This window comes from Perca flavescens, chromosome 17 (assembly GCF_004354835.1).
Source record: "Perca flavescens isolate YP-PL-M2 chromosome 17, PFLA_1.0, whole genome shotgun sequence".
Classification (NCBI taxonomy): Eukaryota; Metazoa; Chordata; class Actinopteri; order Perciformes; family Percidae; genus Perca; species Perca flavescens.
The window spans coordinates 20,553,855-20,581,754 of record NC_041347.1 but is presented as its reverse complement, the minus strand read 5'-3'; the positions used below and the strand labels follow the sequence as shown (position 1 = coordinate 20,581,754).

The 27,900-nt window shown below is 40.8% G+C and overlaps 2 protein-coding genes across 6 annotated transcripts in view; one reads left to right on the top strand and one right to left on the bottom strand.

Annotated features, from left to right (window-relative positions):
* sh3pxd2ab (SH3 and PX domains 2Ab) overlaps positions 1–873 on the bottom strand; it is a 48,317-nt gene extending 47,444 nt beyond the window's left edge. The window contains exon 1 of one of the 2 annotated variants that reach the window (XM_028603081.1): positions 231–873. In XM_028603081.1, the coding sequence (XP_028458882.1) occupies positions 231–302 (72 nt within the window). In that variant the 5' untranslated portion in view covers positions 303–873. The remainder of the gene's footprint in view (positions 1–230) is intronic. The other variant, XM_028603082.1, reaches the window with a different exon arrangement.
* Positions 874–1,172: 299 nt separating this feature from the next.
* Positions 1,173–27,834, top strand: slka (STE20-like kinase a). Of its 4 annotated transcripts, none has more exons than XM_028603053.1 (19): positions 1,173–1,289; positions 5,722–5,886; positions 9,320–9,368; positions 10,536–10,685; positions 11,613–11,685; positions 12,029–12,223; positions 12,769–12,850; positions 13,032–13,163; positions 13,320–14,576; positions 14,680–14,810; positions 15,338–15,461; positions 16,976–17,155; positions 20,432–20,503; positions 22,372–22,501; positions 23,213–23,337; positions 23,433–23,627; positions 25,464–25,589; positions 25,892–26,005; positions 26,150–27,834. In XM_028603053.1, exons 1-19 carry the CDS (start codon positions 1,188–1,190, stop codon positions 26,294–26,296), a joined length of 3,549 nt encoding a protein of 1,182 aa, XP_028458854.1. In that variant the 5' UTR covers positions 1,173–1,187; the 3' UTR covers positions 26,297–27,834. The 4 variants fall into 4 exon arrangements, with proteins under 4 accessions (XP_028458854.1, XP_028458853.1, XP_028458855.1 ...); XM_028603052.1 differs by lacking the exon at positions 1,173–1,289 and adding an exon at positions 2,321–3,412; XM_028603055.1 differs by lacking the exon at positions 1,173–1,289 and adding an exon at positions 5,239–5,341.
* Positions 27,835–27,900: the final 66 nt, after the last annotated feature.

Here is a 27,900-nt window from a genome sequence, read left to right as displayed (position 1 = left end):
TCCTCTTCCATACAAGGCAAATCAATCACATTGGTGTTGAGATATTTGAGTCTGGAGGTCTGGACCAAAGTAGTGGAATCGACAGACCGATAGGCATCCATAGAGCACTAGCATGGCTAGAATCCAAGACATTGGTTTACAATGTTGTGGAGCCTTAACTTGTGAAGTTAATACTTGAACAACATGATGAGCAGAAACACAGAAAGAGGAGACAATGTATAGCTACTTACATAGTGTTTGGAGGGATTCCTTCTCTTCTGCACGTCCACAACGTTAACGTCAAGGACGGTTCGCAGCTGCATCTTGACAGACCAAATGGGATTTGCAGCAAGAAATACTCTTAATAAATGCTACAAAAGAAGACGCTCACCCATGAAAGCGATACTGAATACCAAACACCACAAGGGCTCGTGAGGACTGTAATGTTGGTAAACGGAGAGGCTCCGCGCTCAGACTTTGGGTGCATCCATGAAACGATGGTGTCAGGCGATCTCGGTGTTTCTAAACCATTGTGAAACAAGACAACGCAATAAAACTGGCGTTCAATCAGTCTTCCCCTCCCTCAAGGAGGGCTGGACCGCCGCAGCAAAGTACGGACAGGAGGGCAGTGTGTCAATACGGGGCGGTCCCGCTTTGGCTGCCTGGACACACTACTGCGACCCTTTGAAGAAGTGATGTCAGACTGTATGGGACTTGTTGCTTTGTTTCTTGTTTCTCACGTGTAACATAATATTGTGCACAACTATTATGCTAAAAACTATTGAGCGTTTGGAGAGAAAATTAGACAGGCTACACGATGACACGCACATTTTACTCTTCAATAAAACTGGATGGAAAAGAGAAATTCCTTCAAATGGTCCTCCTTCCCTAGGCTATACAAAACGAAACCTTTTTGCTGGATATTTTTATTTAATAAAAAAAGTTTTTTGCTCTTTTGCTAGGCTACATTTGCGACAATAAACTCTCAAAAGATGACTGTGATGTTGTATTTTTAACTTCAAGAAAACAGCTCGTACGCTTAAACACGCATGTACAGCTACATAAACGTACAATTGTCTGCTGAGTTGACAATCACATAACATCAACACCGATTCTGCCGTTAATTTCACAGACAGCAGATTTCCGACAGCACTTAAACTCGGTTTATGGTAGGCTAAATGACTTTGCTTCCTCCTAGTGGCGGAGGCATGGACATGGATGTGAAGAGGAGACTAAAACAATCACACAGGCCTATACCTTTTCCACAAAACAAAAATCCTTCTCCTAAAGGTGGTACATTTTATGTATGTGTAAGTACAGTTCTGAGGTACGCTACTTGTATTCTTGTTTAGCTAAATAGCCTATTCCATGGCTTTTCAGACTTCTACATTACAAAGGCAAATATTTTAGCCCCACTAACACAGAACGTGTAGGGAACGCAAATGGTTCTCTAAAGGTTAGTTCGAACCAAACCAAAAACTAACGTTTAGGGATTTAGATTCTGACAGACTGATTCAGATTTAAAACACTCTATCAGTTTATAAAATACGATCATATATTTAAATATTCTAGCCTACGCAAGGCTTTTTCTTTAAATATTGTCATGCCTCAGCTGAACAAAATGTATCAAATTACTTACTTTTGATACTTGAGTAGGCTACATTTTTGCTAATGACACTTAATGCCTACTTCCATCCCTAGATGGATGGATCCAGGCCTAGGCCTACTGCAGAACTTTTTATTCTAATTGATTATTTTTAGTATCTAACTAGCCTAATATTGCTGCATTAACTTAAGTAAGGGGTCTGCTCTTAACCTAACGTGATGTGTCCAGTTTCAAGTAACGAAGCTACAACAACTAAAAGTGAATGGGCTTAGGCTATTTTACAATAATTTATAATTCATCCAACAGTGGATTATGAGCAATCAGGGATCCCATAACGTTACATAGCCCATTATCTTGTTGTACCCTGATAGTAAATAATATGTTCACTTACAGACCTACTTTTACTGTGAATTTTTAAAATATAAGGCCAACTAAACTAAATCATAAGGTTATTCAGCTCACAAGTTTATGAATGCTTACTCTGAATAAGCTGATATGTTAGCCTAACTAGCTACATCATCAGCTTCATAACATAATTAAATGTGGGCCTGAAGAAAACAACTTCTACCATTCTGTTCCCACGACAGGAACCAGTAGCATGCGTGGTAGAGCCGTTCTAATACATCCATGGGTAGCTAGAGCCATTGACTATACAGTCTATTATAGGTAGATCCTAGAGCCGAGGGGGCTGAGCCGAGCAGATTCAGGAAACAGATACAGCTAACTAACTACGTCAAGCTGACTTCCGACAAAGCCAACTGACAGCGGAAACATTTAGCCTCCGAAGTAAAAGCTTAGAAAGTCTCTTGCGTTATTACAGCAACACAAAACCGTCGTTACCATATTATGATAATAACGTTACATTTAGTATTTTTATTCAGCAAACAGTGTAGCGTTAACGTTACGCCTGACAAAACGACATAACGTTAGCGTTAACGCTGTTAACTTCCATGACTATGCCTTCCATGCTTTCAAATCGACGCGGTTTTGATTACAGCGATGGGAACGTGAAGCTCTCCTCCATGGCATGATGTTAGCGGTTGCTGCCCACTGAATGCGCACAGATTCTACTCTGCCGTCATGTGGAGTTCACTGTGCTGAACCTCTGACGGTAACCACATATGTGTGTAGGCCTACGGCTGTTCGTTACGAACAGCAGAGACGGTTTAACAGTTTGTTTTTGAACGGAAATTACGTGCCGTTACGTTACCGAGCTTGACGCTGGTCTGCTAACTTCTGTGTGGTCAGCCAACCGAAGCATGGGGTCATCGGACTATCCGTGTTTTACTCGCTAGGTTAGCTAAATGATTAAAATGCCGCGTTGAGGTTGATACTATGGTCGATATTTGCTTATTGATGTTATTTATTTGATTTTATTAAAATGGAATTACTAGCCTGTGCGTATTAGCGAACTCGTCTCTGTATCCCTCATCTCATCGACCAGCGTCCTGAACACCGCTAGCTATGATGCGATAATGAATAACAGCCGTCGAGGGAAGTTATAATTGCCATTATCACAGCTGAATGGCTACTATAGCAGCTTGTCTGCCTTCATTTGACGCCTGCATGCTGTTATTTCGATAGCCATTTGAGCTCCGCGTCGGGAGGAACCGCTATATTCTTTGCGGAAATAACCGAAGTGATCGCATTCACTGCACCGTAGTTCACGTCCGAAAGATGTCTTTCTTCAATTTTCGGAAGATATTCAAGTTGGGGCCTGATAAGAAGAAGAAGCAGTATGAACATGTACATAGAGACGTTAACCCCGAGGAAATATGGGATATCATTGGGGAGCTGGGAGATGGAGCGTTTGGGAAAGTCTACAAGGTAATATGTTACATCCGTCTTGGGGTTTTCTAACCCATTTCTCAAGACAGGCTTTTGTTGTGTTTCATGTTGTTGCATGCAGGTCATGATACATTAAAATGACAGCATAACCCTCAGTTATTGCAATTTTAGTGTCAAGTGCATGCTATGACAGCTTACTCATACTGTATTGTACTGCAACTATTACCTGCCTACTAACATCTTCAAGGTAAGGAGGTAAAGAAATGTAACCTAGGATTGTGTTTAGTGACAGTTTAAGCTTACATCCTAAGTGTGTCCTTGATTTTTTCCATGTTTAAGATAGGCCCTGTACATTATCATGTTGTAAATATGACTTTGCCACCATGTCATTGAATTGCACTTGGCCTCACTCAAACTGTTGAAGGTGTGGTTCACCACCACAGAATAAACATGGCCTCACAAATGCCAAACTGGATTGTCTAATCTGGTTGCTCAGAGAGATCCGAGGACACAGATAAACAGTAATAAAATAAAATAGATATATGTATATCTTGATAGCAGGTACCCTTAAAAGTCAAATGTGCAAGTAGTTTGTTTATGCCATACACTCAGTTTTACCAACACACTGTACATTATACATGAGGTGGACACAATATCCGCATATAACTGATCATTATTATCAGATGATAAATGTTGATAGCTCAGTAGTTTAGTGGTTAGTTTAACATGAAGCGCCATCTCTTCATCAATTCAAGACTCTTTTATTGCAGTAACCCCCAGCTTTCTCTTTCTTTCTCTGTGGCTTATGTTGTCCCTTCCTGGAACTCTGGTGATCAAATAAAGCAGCTAATGGCCCAGCGAATCTTCATTTGCAAGTCTTATTAGCTGATTAACTAGCTGTGATGAAAGCCAGTGGACTTACATGCCTTCTCAGATGTAGACAAATACACTCTTCACAATGTATTAACTCCCTGTTCCCACCAGTCTGTGGTTCCCACACATAGAGGTAGGACTTGCCTTCATGAGGTCATGTTACTATAAACACAAACTACGTATTTCACATGCTTTTGATGGCTGCCTCATTTGGGTGGGGTGATGAATATTGCCAGCAAAGTCTGAATCAGCTGTTTTAGAGAGTAACAGACAGAAGAGTCCTCAATAAATACAGTATGCACATCAGCAAATAAAAAGAGACACAGTAAAGTAAAGAGACAGGCCATTTGTTTGGACAAACTGCTTATAAAATTCTGTTCACACAGCTTGTCAGTTCACATAGTTAGATTGGCTTATGAGTGACAGAAATTCAGCCCTTCTGATCATTTTAACAATGTGCATGATTTTAACAATGTTATTTGTTTTTATGGCACCCACAAACTCTCTCAATGATACCCTCAAAACACTACAGAGTTGTGTTACATAATGACTGAAGGTCACATGCTCCACTTGAATAGCTCAGTGGCAGACAAATTATCACTACCCTCTTCACCATGAAGCTTATATTGTGCATTTTATGTATTACTGATGGTCTGTGCTAGACAGGCGTCGGCCAGCACAAAGGGAAAAAGATGGGGAGTGTGTCAGGTCAGAGCTGTGTAAATATAGTGTGTGACTCTCCCTCCCTTTTCTTTTTCCTTAACTCCCCAAGATTGTGTCTGTATCCATAAACATTAAGCCCAAAGCTGGCCTTAAAATAACTTCTTGGCTACTTTTTGACAGGGTGGGTGGTCATTTTTTCTTTAGCACAGCCTAATCAGGAATGAAGATTTTAGGGCATTTGTTACCTAGATGAGCATAAGCCATTTCCCTATTAAATTATAGATTTATTTGGTATAATCTCTAAATGACTGCCACTGTAACTTCACATGTGACTTTACAGTATGTGTATCAAAGTGAAAGGAAAGAAAGAAGTGAGGGGAGAAAAAGAAGAGGAGGAAGTGAGCAAGCTACACAAGATCAGCTTTTGTTAGGGTAGGTCAGAAGATGATGGGGCGTATTGTAAATATTTTTACTTCAAATGGTTGCTGTGGTTTTTTTCACAGTTGTGTTCCTTTTCCATATATAACAACATGTTATCATAAAGTCTCAATGAAATGTATTTATAGAGATGTGATCTTCTAAGTGCTGCACAAGCCAAAGTGCTGCAGTTTTCATTACTCTAGCTCCAAAATGGCTTTTGTCTTAAATGAAATTGTTAATGTTGATGGGTGTTCTTCCAAAATAGCCACTATACTGCACAGTCCCAGCAAAGTAAGCCAAGCTGATGGTTTTGTAGTCCAGCCAGCAATATTAGAAAAGAAATGTATTGAACAACATTCTCTACAATCATTTGTCGTCAATGTTGCTTTCAGGCTCAGAACAAACAGAATGGGACCCTCGCTGCTGCCAAGGTTATTGACACAAAGACAGAGGATGAATTGGAGGATTACATGGTGGAGATTGACATTCTGGCCTCCTGCAACCACCATCACATCGTCAAACTGCTGGATGCCTTCTATTTTGAAGGCAAACTTTGGGTAAGTAAGCAAGTGCCTGACTGAGAGAACTGTTTTCTCGTGTGTTGCTGTTGATTTGAAGCCAAGGAGACACAGCGGCAGTGAACCAGTCACGCATGGAGACACACAAATTCATCACAAGCCACTATTCATTATGCTGGACTCTTATATCATTCGATTTAGGGATAATAACAGTGCATTTGTTCCCCATTGCCTACCTTTGAAGAATCTGAAATCGATCATGTGGCACAGTCAGAGGATTGTACAAGGCTAAGACTGCATGTTTGACGGCAGGATTGCCTGACCTCCCAGAGCTATTAGGTCAAAATCTTCTAGCTGAAGTCACGGGCATACTCTTTATTTTGACCTTACTCTTATCCCCCATAAATCTTAAAGTGCCCATATTATGAAAAAAATCACTTTTTCTGGGATTTGGGGTGTTATTTTGTGTCTCTGCTGCTTCCACATGCATACAAACTTGAAAAAAACAAACCTCCATGCTGTTTTGAGTGAGATACGGGTTTCTGAATGTATTCTGCCTTCAGTCTCCGGGTGAGCTGTTCAAAATCTGCAGGGCTTTCTATGTCAGTAGAAACGTCAGACGAGGTGGCTAACCATAGCATGCTAGCTCATTCTCAATGGAAAAACACTGCTACAACACACACTAGTTCACCATAATCTACAAAAGAACTACTTACATGTCCCTATTCTGCAGGTATTCCACGCAAAGTTGGAAGTGCGCCCTCATTTAGAAGAAGTCTCCCGGCTAATCCTGCCTTGTACTGACTGAAGTTGTAACCGCTAGATGATGTGATACTTACATAGCAACAAAGATGGGCTAGAAGTGCGATGCCTCACTCTGTAGCTAAAACAGAGACCTGAACACACAGAGTGAAAAGAGGATCTGCAGCAATGTGCAGTACAACAAAAATATGGTGTTTTTTTGAAAATTAAACCATGTAAACCTATTCTGGTACAACCTCAAAATACAATTATGAACCTGAAATGAGCATAATATGGCCACTTTAAGCAGGGAATATTGTTTCTTTAGGCCGGTTACACACAGCACGCGTCTCGCGAGCGTGGCTTTTCTGTTGTGTCTCAGCTGCGTGTCAGCTTACGTGGATTTTTCTGTGTCCTACACACCAGAAGCGTGTCTGACGCGGCACTGCTCCTGCTGCTAGGTACAGGGAGGGCTGATCTTGGGACATAGTGCCGACAGATTCAAACTCTGAAAAATGGGTAAGTGGGCTGTCTGTGTAGCTGAACCTATACAGCCTATCTGATGTTGGACCGTCACTCACGTTGTCATGGTAGCCTATCCTCCTACCCTTTATATAGCCTATAGCCTACTGATTTGATTAAAGCAAGACAACGTCGGCAGTATTGACTGCAAAATATGTTACAGAATATTTCGTTCTGTATGACCAGTGCAACATTTAAAAATATTTTCTCTGAAATTTTATATTACATTTATATCTACATTGATGTCAAAACCTAGACTTTCAAACATCAAGATGTCATTTATTAATATGCATTCGTGTCTAAATGACATATAAACATATTTTCCTATTCTATTTTGCCTGAAAACGCTTCCAACGCGCTCGCGTCTCGCGTGAAAAATAGGCGTCGGTTCTATTTCTAGCAGGCACGCGTCTCAGGCGCGTCTCGAGCCGCGCGTCTCACGCCGGCAGTGTGTAAGCTCTAACCTGTTAACATGGGAGCCGAAATATAAACGGACACGCCCCGCGGCTGACACGCTCGCGCGACGCGTGCAGTGTGTAACCGGCCTTATAGTGACAAAAGAGTAAAATTCTCTTTTTTTTCAAAATTCCCATTTTTTAAAGAGTCTGCTTCCTTTTCAAGCTATTTTACTGTGAGCAGATACTTGAGTCACGGTGCAGTTTTAATATATGGTCAGTAGATCTCATTCTGTGTGCAGTAAGAGGCCCTAGAGCAATTAGGTCCTGGCAGGTGGTGTCATGTGGCCGTCCCTTGTGGACTGGCCACATCTATGGGAAGATAATGGAGCGGTTTTGGTGGCTGGAGAAAGTGCCTGAATAATTCAGAGCTGCATACAGGTTGTCCCTTCGGCCCCCGTCTTTAAGCAGCATGATTAATGTGTAACTGCTTATGCTTTGCACATGTTAAGTTAATGTATAATTTTTTTTCCACAAAAGTTTAATCAAGGAAAACATGTTGCTAGAAAAGAGAGAGGATTTATTCACATGCATGTTGTTCAATTTAACCCACGAGATTCCCTTTGTACGGTAAATTGTAATGCAGAACAGAAACAGCCACTTGGGTTCTCCTCTTTGTTTGAGTCCCTGAAAAGAAGGCGGTGCTCGAGTGTAGCTTTGATTGATTTTTGTCTATCATCTGATACCATGAGCTGCCAAATAACTGGCAAGTGCCAATATGAAGTGGTGGTCGGGTACATTACATCTGCTATTACAACTGAGGTCAGGAGCTGGTCCGTTTTATATCCCTATAACAGTATTAGGGGACGGTGTTATGTTCATCTAATGTACTGTGGCTTCACAGAGTTGCTCCATGACCTGGTGAATCCGTAGTTCTCTTATTATTAGACAGCCGGTAATTTGGTTTAAGCGTGTCAGAAGATTTGTGAAATCATTATGCTCAAGCCTAAACTCTTAATGTAGCTTTTAGTTGTATATTATTATAAGACAAGTGAAAGTAAATTTAAGTTCTTATGGTTTTAACTCCCTAGCATATTTCATCAGCATATTTCCTTTCACATCTTCCCTAAAAGAAATAGTATGGTTTAGATACATATACAAAGAATATTTGTTTTTGGCAAGAATTAAACTGTCAATGCTCCAGAAAGGAAATTGTGTGTACTGCCCTGCCATCTTGACTTGAAAGGGAGTATTGGCTTTATGACGTTTACCCAAATGAGGAAATCATTTTTCATCAGAACTGAATGATGATGAAATATCCTGTATGTGAGTCGTAGAGACACACACGTTAAGCATTTACACTCTAAACAATAAGAACTTATTTTGTAGAAATTGTTCTACTAACAGGATGAACTACACATCTTCTGCATACAAATCATGCTCTGTATTGCGAAGAAACTACAGGGAGAGGATCCTAGTCTCTGTCTCCAGTTTGCAACTGGAACCTCTACTGATGTTTCGCTCCGACAAGGAAACAGAGAGATTGTCCTGAAATGGAAAATAAAAGATCTGTCAATAGAGTTTGCTCAGTATAGCTGTTTAGTGTCCGATTGATTGTCTTCTTGAAATGTCTCTACAGCGTAATGAATAACCTAGAAAAGGGGTTCTGATGTCTTTCCTATAAAGGTCATGTTGTTTACCTACCTTGGATAACACAAGTTCTTGAAGGAAATTCTGTGCTATGAGAGGAGTTGGTGGCTTCACTGCATTACAGTACACATTACTTTTTGTTCCACTTTGTTTTACCATTTCAGATTCTGATTGAGTTTTGTGCGGGTGGTGCAGTGGATGCCATCATGCTGGGTAAGTCCCTCTTTCATTGCAGGAAACTGAAAAAACACTATAAAGTGCTGGATCTTTTTCTTTGCTCCATCCTCAAGTGCCAACTCTTTTTATTCCATCCAGAAGTCTCCTCTGCGGGATTGTTTTGCCTCTCCCCGGTTGGAGAAGCCATTCCAACTGTGTAATTATTGTAGCTCAGATTTCAAGGAGTGGTTAGTCCACTTCTAATGCCTGCAGTTTCTCTCTCTTATTTTGAAGCTTGAAGAAACACCTCACCACTTTCTCATATGTGTGCATTACAAAGTGGATACAAATTAATTCACTTCACTCTTGGATGTTGATGTGTTGTGCTCTGTGGACTGACTCATAGAGAACCAATTCCTTCCCCCAGATTAATTTGATTCATGCATGCTGGCTGGTGTCAGGATGGGGTTTTGTCCTCCAGTTGTTATTGGATACCATCATTGTAGTTAGTTAGTTAGTTAGTTAGTTAGTTAACTTTATATGTCCCTGCGGGGAAATTAAGGTGTCTTCGCAGCCAGGTACTTAAATACAGTTACAACATAAAACACTACTATTAATACAGTACAGTCACGATACAATAAAAATGCACCTAAAAAGGAGGGATACAACTACAGTGGGACTGCATAATAAATAAGGTGCAGAGAGGACATAAGGCAAATATATGAATGTCCATTCCAACACAGCTCTACAGCCAGCATGTTGTCATGGCAACCACCAGCATGCAGTTGTTGCATCAGGCGAGCCAATCACAAGTGAGAGGAGAAGGAATCAAACTTAAAAAGGAGGGATACAGATACACGTAATTAATCTGTACTGGTAATGGAGACTAATAGTGGTCATTTAATAGGGGCAGATGAGTTATAGAGTTTAATGGCAGCAGGCAGGAATGATTTCCTCTAGCGTTCCTTTGAGCAGCAGGGTTGAATGAGTCTGTTGCTGAAAGTGCTCTTGAGTTTGTTTAGTGTTTTGTGTAGGGGGGTGAGGGTGAGGGTCATGGTCCATAATGGCCTGCAGTTTTACCTGCATTCTGTGTCTGACCACCAGGCCATCACAATTGATGTTAACATATCCAAAATGGCCCTGTCTGCGTTTGTAAAAGTGAATCACAAAAACTACGATAACCATAATCAATTATTAATTAATTGTGTGCATTTTGATCCACAGAACTGGAGAGGCCCCTGACGGAGCCCCAGATCCGTGTGGTGTGTCGGCAGACCTTGGAGGCCTTGTCTTACCTCCACGAGAACAAAGTCATCCACAGAGACTTGAAAGCCGGGAACATTCTCCTCTCCTTGGATGGAGAAGTGAAACTGGGTAAAAATCTATCCTCTTTTGCTGCTGAGTTTTCCATCATAATATTTCTCTAAATGTGAAGGATTATTCAAATATTCGTACTAAGGTACTCACTTCATAATACTACACAGAACAATAGTCGATTCATAGTAGATTTCTCTCTCAGATATCTTATTGGCCACTCTGAACCTTTCTGTGGGGACAACACTAATAGGCTTACCGTTAAAGGCTAATTAGTAAAGTCAATTGTGGATCCCTTTGCCATCAGTGCTGTACCAACCAGCTCAGCTACGTGACTTTGGGGATAGTGGTGCTCAGGACTGTGTTTACATATGATAAAACTGGAATGAGTCATTCATGCGGTGTCAAGTTATAAAATAAAAAAAACTATGACGCTTTTTCTTTTGCGCCAAAGGAGAGACCTGCATTTATTTTTTACACCACTTGTGCTGGAGTTGGTGATATATTGAATTGGTTACATAATATTTCAGAAGTAAAAGTATTTATGTTGTTACTGTAGCATCCATAGCTGCTGGCTCCCTGATGATTCATGTTCTGTAGGCAGAGGGTCATGGCAAAGCCAGGCAAACAATACTTATCAAGCAGTTACCAGGGCCTTAATGGTAGAGCTCTCTTTCCCTCTAATGTGTGCATACTGCTTACTGTAAGTGAGGGGAGAAAAAGAGCAGGACAAAATTATTTCACAGGCAACAGAACTGCTGGGAGTGATGATAAGAAAGGGATTTTCTGCCCACTTATGGGGTTCATATTTGAAAGCTTAAAGCAGGATAGTTGAGAAAGAATTCTGCTATAACTGTGTGGCTCTAGTAGAAATGTTATGTATTTTATTATTTGATATTATCTATATATTCACTGTTTAATGCTTAACGTGTCATTATACAGTTTGATTAACTGATGAAAAGAATCCTAATTCATTTCTGCTTTTAGCTGACTTTGGGGTGTCTGCTAAAAATACCAAGACGTTACAGAGAAGAGATTCTTTCATCGGCACTCCGTATTGGTGAGTCATGCAGCCTGCAGACAAGAGGACATTTACCCCTTTCTATCTGATAATTGTCCAAGCGTGTCTTGCAGCTATGATTTTTCTATGCCGTGATGTAGAACGGAAATGTGGAAATGGACAAGGCCTCATTCAGCAATTTAGATGCACAGGGTTGGATGACCTCAGCTTTAAATACTGAATAGGCTTCCTATCTTTCAAATTCCAGACCGAAATGCACACTCATACTATTTTATTGTCTTTTTTAGAGTGAAGATATCAAACATGCCTGAATGCACACTTTCACTCGCACTCCGCTTATGCTAATTACATACCCACTAACTTCTTTTTCTTTCTTTTGCAGGATGGCCCCAGAGGTGGTAATGTGCGAAACTTCCAAGGACCGTCCATACGACTTTAAGGCCGACATCTGGTCCCTCGGGGTAACCCTGATAGAGCTGGCACAGATTGAGCCACCCAACCACGAGATGAATCCCATGAGAGTGCTGCTGAAAATAGCCAAGTCCGAGCCCCCCACACTAATGCATCCTTCTCGCTGGTGAGATGGAGCACTGGTGATAACTAGAGAGGTGGCACTGGAATGTTTCCAGTTTGGAGATAAGGATATGTTGACTCTTTAATGTGTGAAAGCTTGGTGAATTGTTAGTGCTTAAAGGGGCCGTACTCGATATTCAGCACATTAATATAGTATATTAGCTGATGTTCTGGATCCTAATAAAAAAAATATATATATAGCAGCAAAAAAAATAAATTTATGTAAGGATATAGTGGAGTAATGGCACCCTGACCAGAGAGTGAAGTCACACTCCCTCCGTGTGTTGTAAGCCGAGCTTCTCTGTTCTTTGTTTTGATAGCCGGTCGGGCTGCGGGTGCTGCATGTGGCCTTTAAAAAAACGTAGGTATTTCATGTATTGGGGGAATGGTCTGTGAGAACCATGTGGAGACAATCCAGCCTGCTGGTTGTTTCAGTATTTTGAGTACAGCCCCTTTAACTGAACGGCCACAGGGCAAGAATGTTATTTTTCACGTCCTCTGATCTATGGCCATCAAACTGATTGATTCTGTTTTATTTATTCTTAAAAGGTCACCAGAATTTAACGACTTTCTGCGGAAAGCACTCGATAAGAATGTGGACAACAGGTGGAGCACATTACAGCTTCTACAGGTGAGCTGCCCGACTCCATTCACTCCCTACTGTTAACTCGCAGTACGCAACCATCAACGTAGCCTACAACATAACTCAAAGAATGCATACACACTTAAATAAAAATTCTGAATGTGACTTTTTCTGTTTTGCTGTGAAGGATAAAGATTTATATTTCTTGTGTCCCTGTCAACCTATGTAGCATCCTTTTGTTACCAGTGTAACTGATAGCAGACCTCTCAGAGAACTCATAGCCGAGGCCAAAGCTGAAGTCACAGAGGAGATCGAGGATAGCAAAGAGGAGGAGGAGGAAGAAGAGCCTGATACACCTTTGGTACTACACTTTGTAGTTTTATTGGTCTATGTGTATAACAAGCGTAATAGAACTCAACAAAATATATAATTTAAATGATGTATGAGCGTTAAGAGTTGTTGATACCTTTGCAAATTACATCTTTTTATTTTCATATTTTTCTAACTGTTGGCTCAGGCGGCTCCTGGGCACAAGCGAGCGCCATCAGATGCCAGTGTGGCCAGCTCAGAGGACGACAAAGTCCCACCAACTCCCTCCACGCTGGAATCTGTTACAGAAAAGATGGAGGCTGAGCGCGCTGAGGACCGGACCAGTGATAAGCTCTCTGATGAAGGACTTGGAACAAGTGAGGTAGACAAGACCGAGGAGGAGAAACTCAACGAGGTCTCTGATGCCAGTAATGAAGACCTGGCCTCTGGGCTAATAGAGCCCACCAAGGACTTTATCTCACAAGATCCTAAAGAACCTACTAAACCAGAAGATGCTCACGCTGAAGAGATTGCTGCTGAGCCTTTAGTATTGCAGCCAGAAGAACCTGTAGACCCAGTGGATACACAAGAACTTGTCACAGATGGTCAAGAAGTAGAGGAACAGAAGGAGACAAAGGAAGAGAAAATGCAGGATGAACCTACCCAAGTAATAAAAGAAGCAAGAGAGCCAGAGGAGGTGAAAATAGAGGTAGAAAAAGAAGATGGTACAAAAGAATCCATAGAATCACAAGAGCAACCTGAAGATGCAACTGAAGAACCGGAATCCATATCAGGAGAAGTGGCACAGGCAGAAGAAGAAAGCAAAGAGCCAGATGAGGAAACGCCTCACCATAAAGTGACCGAGGACAGAATAGAAGACACAGCTAATGGCACAGTCCTAAATATAGACACACAGAATATAGAATCAAATGTAGTGGACACAAACATAAATGGAGAGACAGACACAAAGTCGAGCGTGGGTGAGTCGTCAGCTGAGGTGTTGTTGGAGAAGGAGGCCATAGAGAGTCAGCCAGAGGAAAAGCCTGAAGATGAGGCCACTAAGGAGGCAGAGCGGCCTGAACAAGAGAATCAGCCCAAGGGGGAGGTTGATCTGGAGGAACAGGCCCCAACTGAATCCAAAAATGTAGTCAGTGATGAAGCCAAAGACACTTCTGAGGATTCAGAACAAGTGATCCCATGTAAAGAAGGTCCTGTGAAGGAAGATGAGGAGAAAGCTACTCGCGCAGATGAGAGCATTTCCCAAGATACTGTCTCCGTCCCAGAGAGCGAAACCGATTCAGAAAGCAAGATTGAGCATGGAAGCCCTGCTGTGATCAAGCCGGATTTGGAGAAGGACTCTGACTCTGGAAGCAGCTCTGCTGCTGATAGCAACAGTCTTGACCTCAATCTGTCCATCTCCAGCTTCCTGTCCAAGAGTAAAGAAGGGGGCTCTGTGTCTATGCAGGTATTACAGTTTAATATGTGCTTCAAGTACAATCTCAGTTGTTAAATTATCAACACCATTATGAACATTTGAGCCTCCCAAAACCTCCCTGTTTCATTTATAGGAGTCAAGGCGTCAGAAGAAGACTCTGAAGAAGACACGTAAGTTCATGGTGGATGGCGTGGAGGTCAGTGTGACGACATCAAAGATAGTGACAGATAACGACGCCAAGAGCGAAGAGATGAGGTTCCTGAGGTACGTCTGTTTCTAACCTGCTTACCGTACTGTTGGTCTAAATATGTGACACGGCCTATTTAACTTGCCTGCTTTAAATAGTTCACGTTCATTTCACAACTCCCACAGAGTTTTACAAATGCCAGATGGGTTATCTCCCATGACGATTGCTGCATTATGTTACTGTCATCCCCCATGTTACCTTTTTAAGAATTGAGACATGCTGCTCTACTACTACTACTTATGTTTACATAAGTGCTTGCTGATTTGCTGTTGGGTTCATGTCCTTATGTCAGTAATGCACAAAGTTAACCTGTATCAATTTAACAAATACTGATTCAGAAATTAAGACACCCAGGACCATTTAAAGCAACTATTAAATATGAATGGGAGGCTACTTTTTATCAATCTTAAAATGCAGATAAGAAAAAAAAAACATCTCAGAAATGAAAAATAAATGTTTTTGTGAAAAATCTATAACTATTGAATTTGAGATAAGTAAATAGGGTGGCACCCTGACTTGACTGTTTGGTGTGTGGTTTCCTCAGGCGGCAGGAGTTGAGAGAGCTGCGCCTCCTGCAGAAAGAGGAGCAGAGGGCCCAGCAGCAGCTAAGCAACAAGCTGCAGCAGCAGAGAGAGCAGATCTACCGCCGCTTTGAACAGGAAACTACTGTGAGTCAGTTTGTTCGTACCGCAGTTATGTGATGTTATTCTATTTGGCCAACTCCTAGGAAACAAGCTGCTTCATCTCAAAGTAGATCTCAATCTGATGATGAGGGACTTGCACGAAGGATGCAGCCAGACACCAGTCTGTCGCTATCACTTACTGTAGCATTTACTCATTTAGAATTTCTACTGTGAAGCGGAAATTGTCTTCTAATCAGTGATGGTCACAATATTAGTAACTTTAATTTGAGTCTGTCACACTGTTTTATAGCCAGGTTGAAATGACGCCATACAGATGTCTTACACAGTTAATTTCCCCTTTCCTCTTTAAAGGTCCCATGACATGGTGCTCTTTGGATGCTTTTATATAGACCTTAGTGGTCCCCTAATACTGTATCTGAAGTCTCTTTCCCGAAATTCAGCCTTGGTGCAGAATTACAGCCACTAGAGCCAGTCCCACAATGAGCTTTCCTTAGTATGTGCCATTTCTGTGTCTGTAGCTATTGAGGAGGAGAGGAGAGGAACTACGCCATTTTGAAATCAAAATGGCGTAGTTCCTGTTGGGTTTAGGGTATGGCTCCAATGAAGCTTTTTGTACATCCTGACATGTTACATATGTGCACCAAGTTTCGTATGTCTACGTTAAACACACTGCAGGGTTTTGTTTAACTTTGTAGGGGGCGCTAGTGAGCCATTTTCTCCTGAAACCCTTAAAATACGTACATTTTCACCAGACTTAATGAGTCCGCCAATTTTGGTGAGTTTTTGAATATGTTAAGCCCCTCAAAAAGGCAATAAATTTGCAGAAAATAATAATAATTCCTTCAGTTTCAATAGGGCCTTCGCCGCTGTTGGCGCTCAGGCCCTAATAATTTCCTCTCTTTCATTGGTTCCAACCCAGACATCTGATGACATATGTGTATGTTTTAATTTTGCTGCCCATAACTGCACTCAGTATGAGCAGAGCTTTCATTTGAGCCTAATATTAAGGCTCTTTGACGATTTTGAAAAAATTACATTTAAAGAGCCAAAAATCGGCGGCCATCTTGAATTTGAAGGTCAAAAATAGGTCAAATCAATAAATCTTTATCATTTATGAATTTCTTGACCCAAATAGACTCAGAAACCATGTATTATGCAGTACTGTGGGCAAAACCATTAAAAAGTTAATTTCCAGCTAGGCTGACGGCAGCCATTTTGGATATAGGGCTCCCAAAAAATTTCCCCACATTTTTGAGAGGGGCACCCCGGCTAATTTCTTTTTTTAACCTTCATAGATGACAAATCCAGTGGGAAACAAACCTTTCCTCTCCACGGTCACGGAACTGCTATAGATGACCCAACTAATAGGCAGGCTGGGGGAACTCATATTAATGTTAAAAAAACCTCAAAGTGAAAATTTCATGCCATGGGACCTTTAAGCAATAAAGGCTTGGGTGTTGATCTTTTGATATTGGATCACATACTGTATAAACACTTATAGTCATCACGTCAGGCTGATGCCAATTCTGTTCTTTCAGGCTAAAAAGCGTCAATATGACCAAGAAGTGGAGAACCTTGAGAAGAAGCAGAAGCAGACCATTGAGCGACTGGAACAGGATCACACCAGCCGTTTGCGAGACGAAGCCAAGCGCATTAAAGCGGACCAAGACAAGGAGCTCTCCAAGTTCCAAAACATGATGAAGAACCGGAAGAAAGAGGTACGGTGTTGCATGACTGTTTCTGCATGGAAGTGCCTTTAGTGGGCTGACTAGCTCCTAACTGGGGGAGCTCAAGGTCGTAAGCATTTGCATGTCATAAATTACGAGCTGTTAAATGGTGCATGGGTTTAACAACTTAGCCGGTGGTGGCATACTTGGCTGTGTCATATTAATCCTACGGGAGTGGTGTGCCTTGCTGTTCTAGTACGGTTTGTGTGCAAATGATAGCAACAGATAGACTGTGCTATCTTTCTCCTAGATGCTGCTAGCTCCATGTTGTTGTATACATTATTCATCTGCCCTGAGGCTTCTGGTTGCCTCCTAAGCAGTACTGTGCTAATAAGTCTATTTGTTATTTTTAGACAACTATTTAACACAAGTTCAGTCTTAGGCTAAGAATAAAACCTTATCATGATAGTGTGCTGGGCTTATGTAAATATATGTTATCTATTCATTAGTAGTTTAATGCCTCTCTCTGCTTGACAGCCTTAAATGCTTTGTTGGATGTTTTGAGTGTGCTTGCTGTTTTCGTGTTTTGCTTTATGCAGTTTTTTTTATGGCAACAGTTGCAGTTGGCATCCATTGTGTATTTATGATGCCTGGTGGTGGTTGTGCTACTCGCAATTTGCTTTCTGGGCGTAGAGTATAATTTTATTGTACCTAAAAATAGTATTGCAAGTTGGCTTAAAGTGGTTGCTACAGTTCTCAGTTATGTACTTTTGTTGTGGTTGTTTAGCTGCAAAAATATAAGCTATTGCCTACTGATGAAATGCATATTTTTAAATTATTTTTGATATTTCCAATGTTGTGTTCTTTATTGAAAATGTACTGTTATTGTGTATTTAACTAACCATGTCTTTTGTATGAGTGTGTGAGGTGGCTTTGGTCATGGGATGGCCAACTTTTGAAGATTTTTCAGAGTGGTGATGGGCTCATTTGGGGAAATGATAAAAGCCTTGCATCAGAGTTAACTGATATGGAATCATCGTTTATGTGTATAGTCAAGGATTTCTTTGGCCTATACATCAAAAGGCCACCAGTGCCTTTCAATACAACGAAAAACTTTCAAAGTATACACGGTATGCAATTGCTATCACACAGAGTTACACACACAGTGTTGAAGTATAAACAAGTACATAAAAAAGGAAACCAGTAGACTCGGATAGAACAGAAAACACAGGAGTAGTGTCTATGAACAGCAACCTGTCTTAGAACATCTTGAAAGTAAGAACCTAAGCCAGAGTGCAGGACAAAAGAAACAGCATCATATACACTATCTATTCAGTCGATAAGCAAACTGAAGTGGGTTAAGGGTGCCTGGTAAGATATTACATATGAAGGTTTTACCAGTTTTCAGGGGGAGAATTTCATTATCACCGAAGTCGGAGCAACTAGACTGTAGTCTTCAAGACCAGTGACAAAGAGTTCTGCAATGGTTTCTTAGGTACAGGTGTGATCAGTCTTCTTTAAAAGCAGGCAGGAACCAACAAGACGTGAATTATTTAGTTTGGCGTGGTACATGAGTGAAGTCTAATCTGCATTCAGTTATAAATCAAGAGATTTTGAGCAGTCCATGTATCAGGACTGATAAGGTCGTAGATGATTCCAACTCAGTTACTCTTTTTTAACTTCTGGAGGCAAAATAATTATCTTAATGGTATGTGGGACTTAATTGAATGCAAAGTAATACACAAGGAGCTGTTTTTGAGACTAACCTCTTCTGCCATGTATCTTTCTTTTGACAAACTCATGACTTGATTTTGACTTGTGCAGTTCAAACTTACAGTTCTGATGTGCTACTAATCAAATAAGACTGACTGACTAGTTCCAAGGAACATCAGACGCAGGTCATGGGAATTAAGCATGCCGACTTTAAATCAATTACTGGCTGGGTGCAATATCTCTCCTCTCAAAGTGGGCCGTGCATGTCTTCTGCTCTCGTTGGCCAGCTTTGTTAGATTTTCAGAATATACAGTATCATCCAGTTTCTGCACATACACTGTAGGTCAAACAGGAAGTTGGACAGTCTCCCAAACATATGAGAAAAGAGCTCATGAAACGCATAAAGGAGGACCTATCATTACTTAAGGCCGCAGAGGTAAACCGTCACCTGCTGTCTCTTACTCTGTGAATGAGTAAGATTACTTCCTCTCTGTCTCCTTTCCCTCTTCCCCTATCACCTGATTCATTCTTGGAAAGTATACACATGCACACAAACACTAAGAATTGCTGTGTCTGTAATCGCTTTGTATCGTTGGACTAAAGATATTTGTCAACCGCCAATTTTTTTATACCATTTAAATATATGTGGTGGTATTAAGCCGTCATGGGCAAAGAGGCAACTTAATGAGCAGCACTGTTTTATGGCTGTATTGGATTCACAGAATTGTTGGATCAATGTGATTAAGTACCTTGATGTACTAAAGTGACATACATTCTCTGGTTCTGACTTTCTTCGATGTAAATGTTTGCTGTTTTTCTTCGTCCACGTTGATATTAAAATGAATATCTTTGGAAATGATGGGGATTTTCCACTCATTTCTAACATTTTATAGACCAAATTAATAATCGCTAGTGAAAATAATTGCATGTGCACTACTAAAACTAAAAACTTTTCTCCTGAGATAAATGGAAATCACAGTTATGTCACCGCACACTCGTCAGTGGTGATGCAATATGATGATGATGATGATGATTCATAAGTGTCCACTCTCTATTGACTACTTACCATAGAGGACCTTTGAGTGTTTACCATGTAGTGAATTCATGAACGAGGGAGCAATTTCAGACACAGCTTTTGTTTCCACAGTAGACATCTGTCCTGAAAGCCCTTTCTAATCTTTGTTTTCCTGTGCATCTTTTATGCATTAGACATGAGTCGCCATGGACAAAGGCCTTCTTTTGTGTGAAAGATAACTCGTAGATTCTTAACACTCCATGAGCCAGTAGCATGGAAAGTAACAAAATGTTTTTTTTTTTTTTTTTTTTTTGCAAGCTGGACTCAAGTGCTGCTTTTCAAGCATGAGAAGACGAAAAGTGTATTAATAACTAATCAATTGACTTCCTCTTAACATTTATCCAAACTGTACTGTGCGCCTTAAACTCACCAATATTCCCAATGTGGGAAATCTCTTACATAATTTAGGAAGAATCCGTGTATGTGTGCTGGTGTGTGTGTGTGTGTGTGTGTGTGTGTGTGTGAGAGAGAGATCCTCAGCCTGCTGTGTACTGTCTGTCCCTGATCTGGACGAGTGCGCTGTGTGCTCTCCTCCACAGGCAGTGGCCCAGGTTATGATACAGTCTTTTCAGTTGTCCTCATGTGCACTCTTCAACGCTCAGATGCAGGATGTAAGTCCCCCCTCCCTTCCCCTTTCTCTCCGTCTCTGGCCCATACATAGATGTGCGAAGTAAAAAGATAGTCTGTAATGGTTCAGTTTTAAGGACACATGTAAGAATGGACGGTGGTGTTGTTTTTTTTTTTTAGTGTTGTCATCACTGTGTTTGTGCAGTGGTTCTCTCTTCCTCTCCTGCTCAGTATTTTCCCTCCAACAATCCACACATTTTCTACATCTAGTCTGTGTATTTCATATGGTATTTATATTGTATTACATTGTTACATTAAGTCTGGACGTAAACAGTGCTCTTTCCCAGAGGTGGTGTAGTTGTTGAATTCCTCCTGTCTGGATCCATGTTTGTCTCTGTCAGCTGAGGTCCAAATATAAACCGACTGCCTTACAGGATGGATGTAAAAGTCACTTGTATTGTGCATAATTTGGTTACAGTATAATTTTTTGCCATCTCAATTGAGATTCAGCACTAAAATAACAATGTTATCTGTTGTAGGTTTTCTACAGTGAATTCTGTATAATCAATTATGCTGAATCATAGTGAAGTAATAGCAGTATGTAACCGACAATTTGCCACCAGCTAGGTAGTCGAAATCTCAATTTTAAATTATGTGTAAAGATTAGAGGTAGACCGATTAATCGGTTTTGCCGATTAATCGGCACCGATAGTTGATTCGTGGAACTTTCGTTATCGGCAAAAATCCATACCGAGTTTTTCCTGGTTGCGTCCGTTGCTGGAGCGGCTGAGACGTGCGCGCTGTAATTCATTACACAGTACGCGAGAGCTGAGAAGGGTCTGCTGGAATTATGCATTACAATAGCGGCCTCTAGTGTGTATTTCTAGCCTTTACAGGTGATTTTCTACCCAGCCTGGAACTTGTGCCTTTTTTCGGGGTTGTTGAGCATTAAATCCAAACTGTTACATCCAAGATTTATCCACTTGATGTCCATAATTCATCACGTTTTCAGTCATTTCTGCCGCTAACTCCGTGCTACCCATAGACAGTAGGTGCTACCGACAAGGGAATCTCCCATGATGCCTTTGTTTATGTTTTCAACCAATGGGAAGGCAAGTCCGTCACACATTATGCCTTATATGGGCATCCAAGCGAGAACAACGAGTATAGTGGGAAAGATAGATCCCTCCAGGTCAGAGATCGTCTGTTACCGTTCTAAACCGACAGTTTAACTGTTTTTATTTGTTATTTATTACTTTTGGTTTCAGTTTGAATGAATGTCTTTTATTGACTTCAGTATTTATATTTATTTCATTTAGCATGTTTTCATGGTTCAATACAGTTTTTTTATTTTTATAATAAAGTTCAGCACTGTTTTACTTGGAGTGTAATGTTTGTTTTTATCCAGTATCAATTCTAAATACTATCGGTCGATTAATCGGTTATTGGCAAATACAGCCCAACCTAGCTATCGGTATCGGTAAAATCCAATCGGTCGACCTCTAGTAAAGATATTAAAAAAAGAAGAAAATGAAATGGCTAATTCTTCATTTTGTAATGAGTCATGCATAATGTAGGCTGAATGTCAATGTCCATGTTGTCTCACATAAAACTGAATCTGAATCTTTACTAAACAGTTTCTCTCTTCACCTTCATTGTGGATCCTTGCCATCCATGATCTCTTGAGTGTCTCCTCTACTGATTCCAGTTGATGATGTGGCATCTTCGTGCACTGTGTTGTTCTGAACTTGAAGTGGATGGCTTGACTAGATTATACTATTTAATTTTAGGCAGTTTTGATATGTAAGATGCATTTGACACTGTATTGTTCTTTCTCTCTTAGCTCTTTGCTGTCCCTCTGTATGATCCCCTCGGCTTCCTCTCACTGCTCTTCTTCTCTCTGGCTCCTCAGGAGCAGGAGTTCCTACAGAAGCAGCAGCAAGACCTGGACGGAGCGCTGAAGAAAATCATCCAGCAGCATAAACTGGAGATCACCACTATTGAGAGAGACTGCCTGAACCACAAGCAGCAGCTGATGAGAGGTAAGAGATTGAGGAGAAACTACTTGACAGATGAAATCAGCCCCTTAACTACAACGGCACATCTTTGCATCACTGCTTCCAATACCAACTTCTAAAGCATACCATAGTAGTTTCAATTTGTTATTTATTTCAGTGTGATATGAAAATCAGGAGACTGAGACATGCAGTCATTCATAGGAAATATCACGTACCTTTTATTTTCGTCAATGTTTTCATTGTTCATTGATTTATTTGAAGAATTCCGTTGTGGTGCGTTCATGTGCTACTGAGAAACGCGGCAACGCTTTATGGTTCTGACTCCTCACAACACCGCTGAACCACATCAGCAGACTTTGTTATCAATCCGTGCTTAGACTACGTTTCAAGCAACCAACTGAGCTCAAACATCCTGTGTAAGTTTCAAGTTTCATAACGGACATACATGAAACAAACAGAAGCCTAAAATGTAGAAAAAATTCAGTCTTAGCTAATAAAGGGACTGTATGCCAGTGAAGCCAACCGTGTGCAAATACTGACTGACATGTAGACATGTTACAGCTTGTCCAACTTGCTGACAGTGTTTCCTGTCTGTTCTGCTTTCATCACTCTACTTGTCACCGTGTACCTTGTTGTTTAATCATCTTAACCTGGCCTCGCATGGTGTTTTTGTGTGTGTGTGTGTGTGTGTGTGTGGTGTGTGTGTGTGTGTGTGTGCACATGTATGTTTTGTAGCTCGAGAGGCGGCCATGTGGGAGTTGGAGGAGCGCCACCTGCAGGAGAAGCACCAGCTGCTGAAGCAGCAGCTGAAAGACCAGTACTTCCTACAGAGACACCAGCTGCTGAAGAGGCATGAGAAAGTAAGAGCTTGGAGAGAAATCTACTCAAAGAAATGTACATTGTCTTATTTTAAATGATGCAGCTGAACTCCAAACTCTGTGTGTGTGTGTTATAGGAGATGGAGCAGATGCATCGCTACAACCAGCGGTTGATAGAGGAGATGAAGAACAAACAGACCCAAGAGAGGGTCCGTCTTCCCAAGATTCAGCGCAGCGAGGCCAAGACTCGCATGGCCATGTTCAAGAAGAGCCTCCGCATCACCGCCACTGCATCTGTCACGCCCGAGCAGGAGAGAGAGCGGATAAAACAGGTAACAGATTCATGCTGTTGTTTTACAATTTCTACTTGCATCACATTTAAGGAGAGGTGACTGAGCATTAGGGCTGGACGATATGGACCAAAAGTCATATCCCGATATATTTTGGCTGAATATCGATATACGATATATATCCCGATATTTTTAAGTGAGAGCAAATGTTCAGTCAAAGCCAAAATCAAATATGACATGTCACAAGTAGTTTCATAGAAACAGTTGCAAAATCAAATAAATAATAAACCGGTTTCTTCACCTGGTTCATGATTAAATGCTCAGCTGTTCAAATAACAATAAAATGTAAACCTAAATACTGTATAACAGGAGTACCTTTTTTGAAATCAAAGCTCCATATTTGTGATTCGTTCCAAAGGTCAATTAAGCTTTTGATATTAATATAATCTACTTTGTTCAAAATGTAATGCCTCATGCCTGTAAGCCTAGGTTTATAGTCCCATTCTTCCACTTGATACTGCTTCCACTTAAGTAAACTAAAAGATGAACTATCGACTACAAAACAAAGAAACTAATTAATGTGTTAATACAAAGAATATTTATTATGATCGGTTCACAGATCTGAGTCCAAACGGAAACTTCACCCTTCTGAACTAAGAGTTTCTGCTTCAAGGTGAAGTTTAAAACAGACTGAAATGTCCAGGCTCATTCCTCCACTATTTATTTCTGTATGTATTTATGCGTTACATGTCATTTTAACGGGCACTGAGCTCCAGATCCTGCAGCTGCAGACGGTCTCTGCTGCCCGCTGTAGCTTCTCTCCGTCCGCCTGCCGCCCGGCAAACTTAGTGGAACTTTCCGCCGATATCGACATACAGGTCATCCTGGACTACGTGTAAGATCCTACCGATCACCACTCTGTCTTTGGCTGGTCCGATTTGGATCAGCGGGGACCCAGCGCAGCAGCGAGGCAAAGCTGTGTTTTCCCGGGGAAGAGACGCTGCGGCCGGCCACGGAGCTCTCCGCCTCCCGCTGCCGCCGGAGCTCAGGTTGCTGGTCGAAGGCGGCATACATAATCATAAAACACATTGTCACCTGTTAAATGTTATTCATTGCTGTTTGTTCTTTTCATTTCCTCTATCGAACATAATTAAGCAGTACAAAAGTCCGGCATCTTTAGCGTTGATCTGAATGCTTCGGACCTCTGTTCCAAGATGGCGGCGGTTTTGACGTATGTTTAGAACCTCAAGGCGACATCTGTGTATATATCTATGGGAGCAAGGATCACATTTGAACTATATCGATATATGCAATATGGTCTAATTCCATATCTCATTTAAAAATATATCGATATATTTTTAATATCGATATATCGCCCAGCCCTACTGAGCATGCATGGTCTTTTTTAGCAACACTATGTCACACTGGCATACGGTCACACCGAGGATCTGCCCAATACAAACCCTCCTAATTATCCCAGCCCAGTCACCATTTCAACAGCTTCACTGGCCCCATCCTCCTCAAAATGCTGTTTCAATGTAGCTTTGTTCAGATAAGACCAGTGGGGGAACGCTTAAATATTGTAAAAAAAATTATCTTCATCAAGAAGTAGATGGTAAAAAATAGGGTGTTCCAGAAAAGTATGAATTTTGTTCTTGCAATCAGTGTAGTACATGTTTGAAATGGACCGCTCCGTGGCCGCGTCCCTAACCTGTCCTTCTGCATAATCACCACACACCAGCTCCCACTGCCTGTAGCATGAGCAGACCACCTTTCAAAACCACCTATCTGCAATAAAGACATATCACTTAATAGCTTTGTTTGGGTTTGAGTTGCTGTTAACAGTTGTGCTGTTGTATTTTCGTCTGCGTGGTCCAGTTTGCTTCCCAGGAAGACAAGAGGCAGAAGAACGAGAGGCTCCATCAACACCAGAAACACGAGAACCAGATGAGGGATCTGCAGCTGCAGTGTGACTCAAACATTAGGGAGCTGCAGCAGCTGCAGGTGAGGCCACAGCACGCACAGAAATACACACACACACACACACACACACACACTCTCTCTAAATCATAAGTAGTGCAATGTGCCTATAAAAGAATAATTAGGAAAAGAAAGTGTGATTAAAAATAATAATAAGAGGAAATGATTTTGATCTTAGCACACTGTGCTGGGAAAAAAAATAATAAAAGCAAAGCGACATTAGTTTATTCAAGTGCAGATAAAGTAGATAGAGCACAGGAGGTGTTATTTATTAATCCAGCGCATTAATCCTGAAGCCCAATGTGTTAACCCACATTTTCTTTCAGAACGAGAAATGCCATCTTCTGATTGAACATGAGACCGAAAAGCTGAAGGAGCTGGATGAGGAGGACAGCCAAGAGATAAAGGAATGGAGAGAGAAGCTAAGACCCAGGAAGAAGGTATATTTATTTATCCATTTACTCTTCATGTCTCTTACAGACTCCCTCTACAGCCAGGAGTGTGAATGTCTCTGATTCTCAGATTTGTTTGTGATGTAACCCTCAGTGGTTTACTCAGTTGTTTGTATCTGCTGCCCCCTGCAGGCGTTAGAGGAGGAGTTCACACGGAAGCTCCAGGAGCAGGAGGTCTTCTTTAAGATGAGCGGCGAATCCGAATGCCTTAACCCCACCACCCAGAGTAGAGTATCCAAATTCTACCCCATCCCAAACCTGCACAACTCTGGATTATAGCCTCGTGTCTGTCTGTGCTACAAAACAGACTCCTATCTAACTTGGCTGCGCTCACTGGCTCATCCTGGTGGAGTGACATCATTTCTCCGACCGCTTAGATTCCACTGTTAGTGAGCATGACATGCCTACACACTGTTCCCCCACTTATTCACATTTTTTCTCAGCTTGTTGGGGAATGTCCAATGATGATAATATGCACTTTTTTGAGCATGTTGAAATTTTAAAAGCCTGCAGTTGGTAGCGAAGGCCAATCATGTTTATCAGATTATTGTAAGCACAGCCTACTGCAGTATGAATGATCTCTAGTGCCTCATATGTTCTTTTCATTTCTGCATTTAGGCCCCTCCCTGTGTAATACAGCAAATACGGTGCCCCCTGAAAGTCTTGCACTTCAATAACTAGTTATCATTTTCACCCACAATCACAAGATGTTGAGAGATTATTTTAATCATTTCACATGTACTGGTGATTAAGACGACTCTGAGATCTTGTGTTGCTGCATGTAAGGTAGAGCTGGTGCAACGGAGATGTACTGTTGAGTTAAAAGAAAAAGTCTGTAGTTGTAAGACTCTGTTATGTTATGTCAAAAACAGCGCCATGTTGAAATCACAAGGCTACGAGTTAAAATGAAAAGGAATGTACTGTGTTGTTAATGAGTGAAATGTTACCTGCGTGTACCTACATATGAAGTTCAATCCGATACTGTGCTTGTCATGAGGGTTTTACAATGTTGAGAACAAGAATATATCTATTGCTTTAGCACATCATTTCATTTAGGTGCTGTACTCCCACTTAGTTAAGTCCTGGAGAATGAAGAAATACATTTTTATATGTATATATAGAAAATTGATCACCTTGACATTAAACATAAAGGAATGTAAAGCTGTTGATTTGCACTTTTGCCACATGAGCTAAAGAAAAAATATGCAGTAGTAAAACTGTCGATGTAATTTTGACAGCGAGTCACCTTGGTCTCACCCAAGCCTGTTCAAGCTCCAAACTAACCTTTTTTTATTTAACTGTTGTTTTCAAAAATGCCCTTAAGTATTTTATGATCATATCTAGTTTTCTAAACTTGTATTCCTGATATATCAATGCTGTAATCGCTCTTTTCTGTGAGCTTTTTGCTCTTGTTAAAACCAGTGTTGTGTGAAAGGTAAAACGTTGTATCTGTAATTTTAATGTGTGAGGAGACGTCCTTCGCTGTATTTTAGGAGCAAAAGTATTGATGGTCCACAAAAAGAGATTTAAATGTACCTAATTAGTTTATTTTGTCGCTGCATATCATCGAAGCATGTTCTAATTTCCGTATGCTGACATTGACTAAGTGTTTTGTGCTGAATGCTTGGTTTTTATTGGGGTTAATGGACATCACACCATACGCCCCATAGATTTCAAATATTTTTTTTATTTTAAGTTTAAAGCATTTCGATAAGTTGTCATTCTACCACAATGATTATTCCTTTGATGTCAGATCAAATGTATTTAAAGTGTCTTTATAAATTGATTTTTTTGTTGTAAATAAAATATTGACTGTTTTTTATTTTATTTTTTTTACATTTTAATTGTCTGTAAACACTTTGAGTGAAGATCAAGACCAAAAA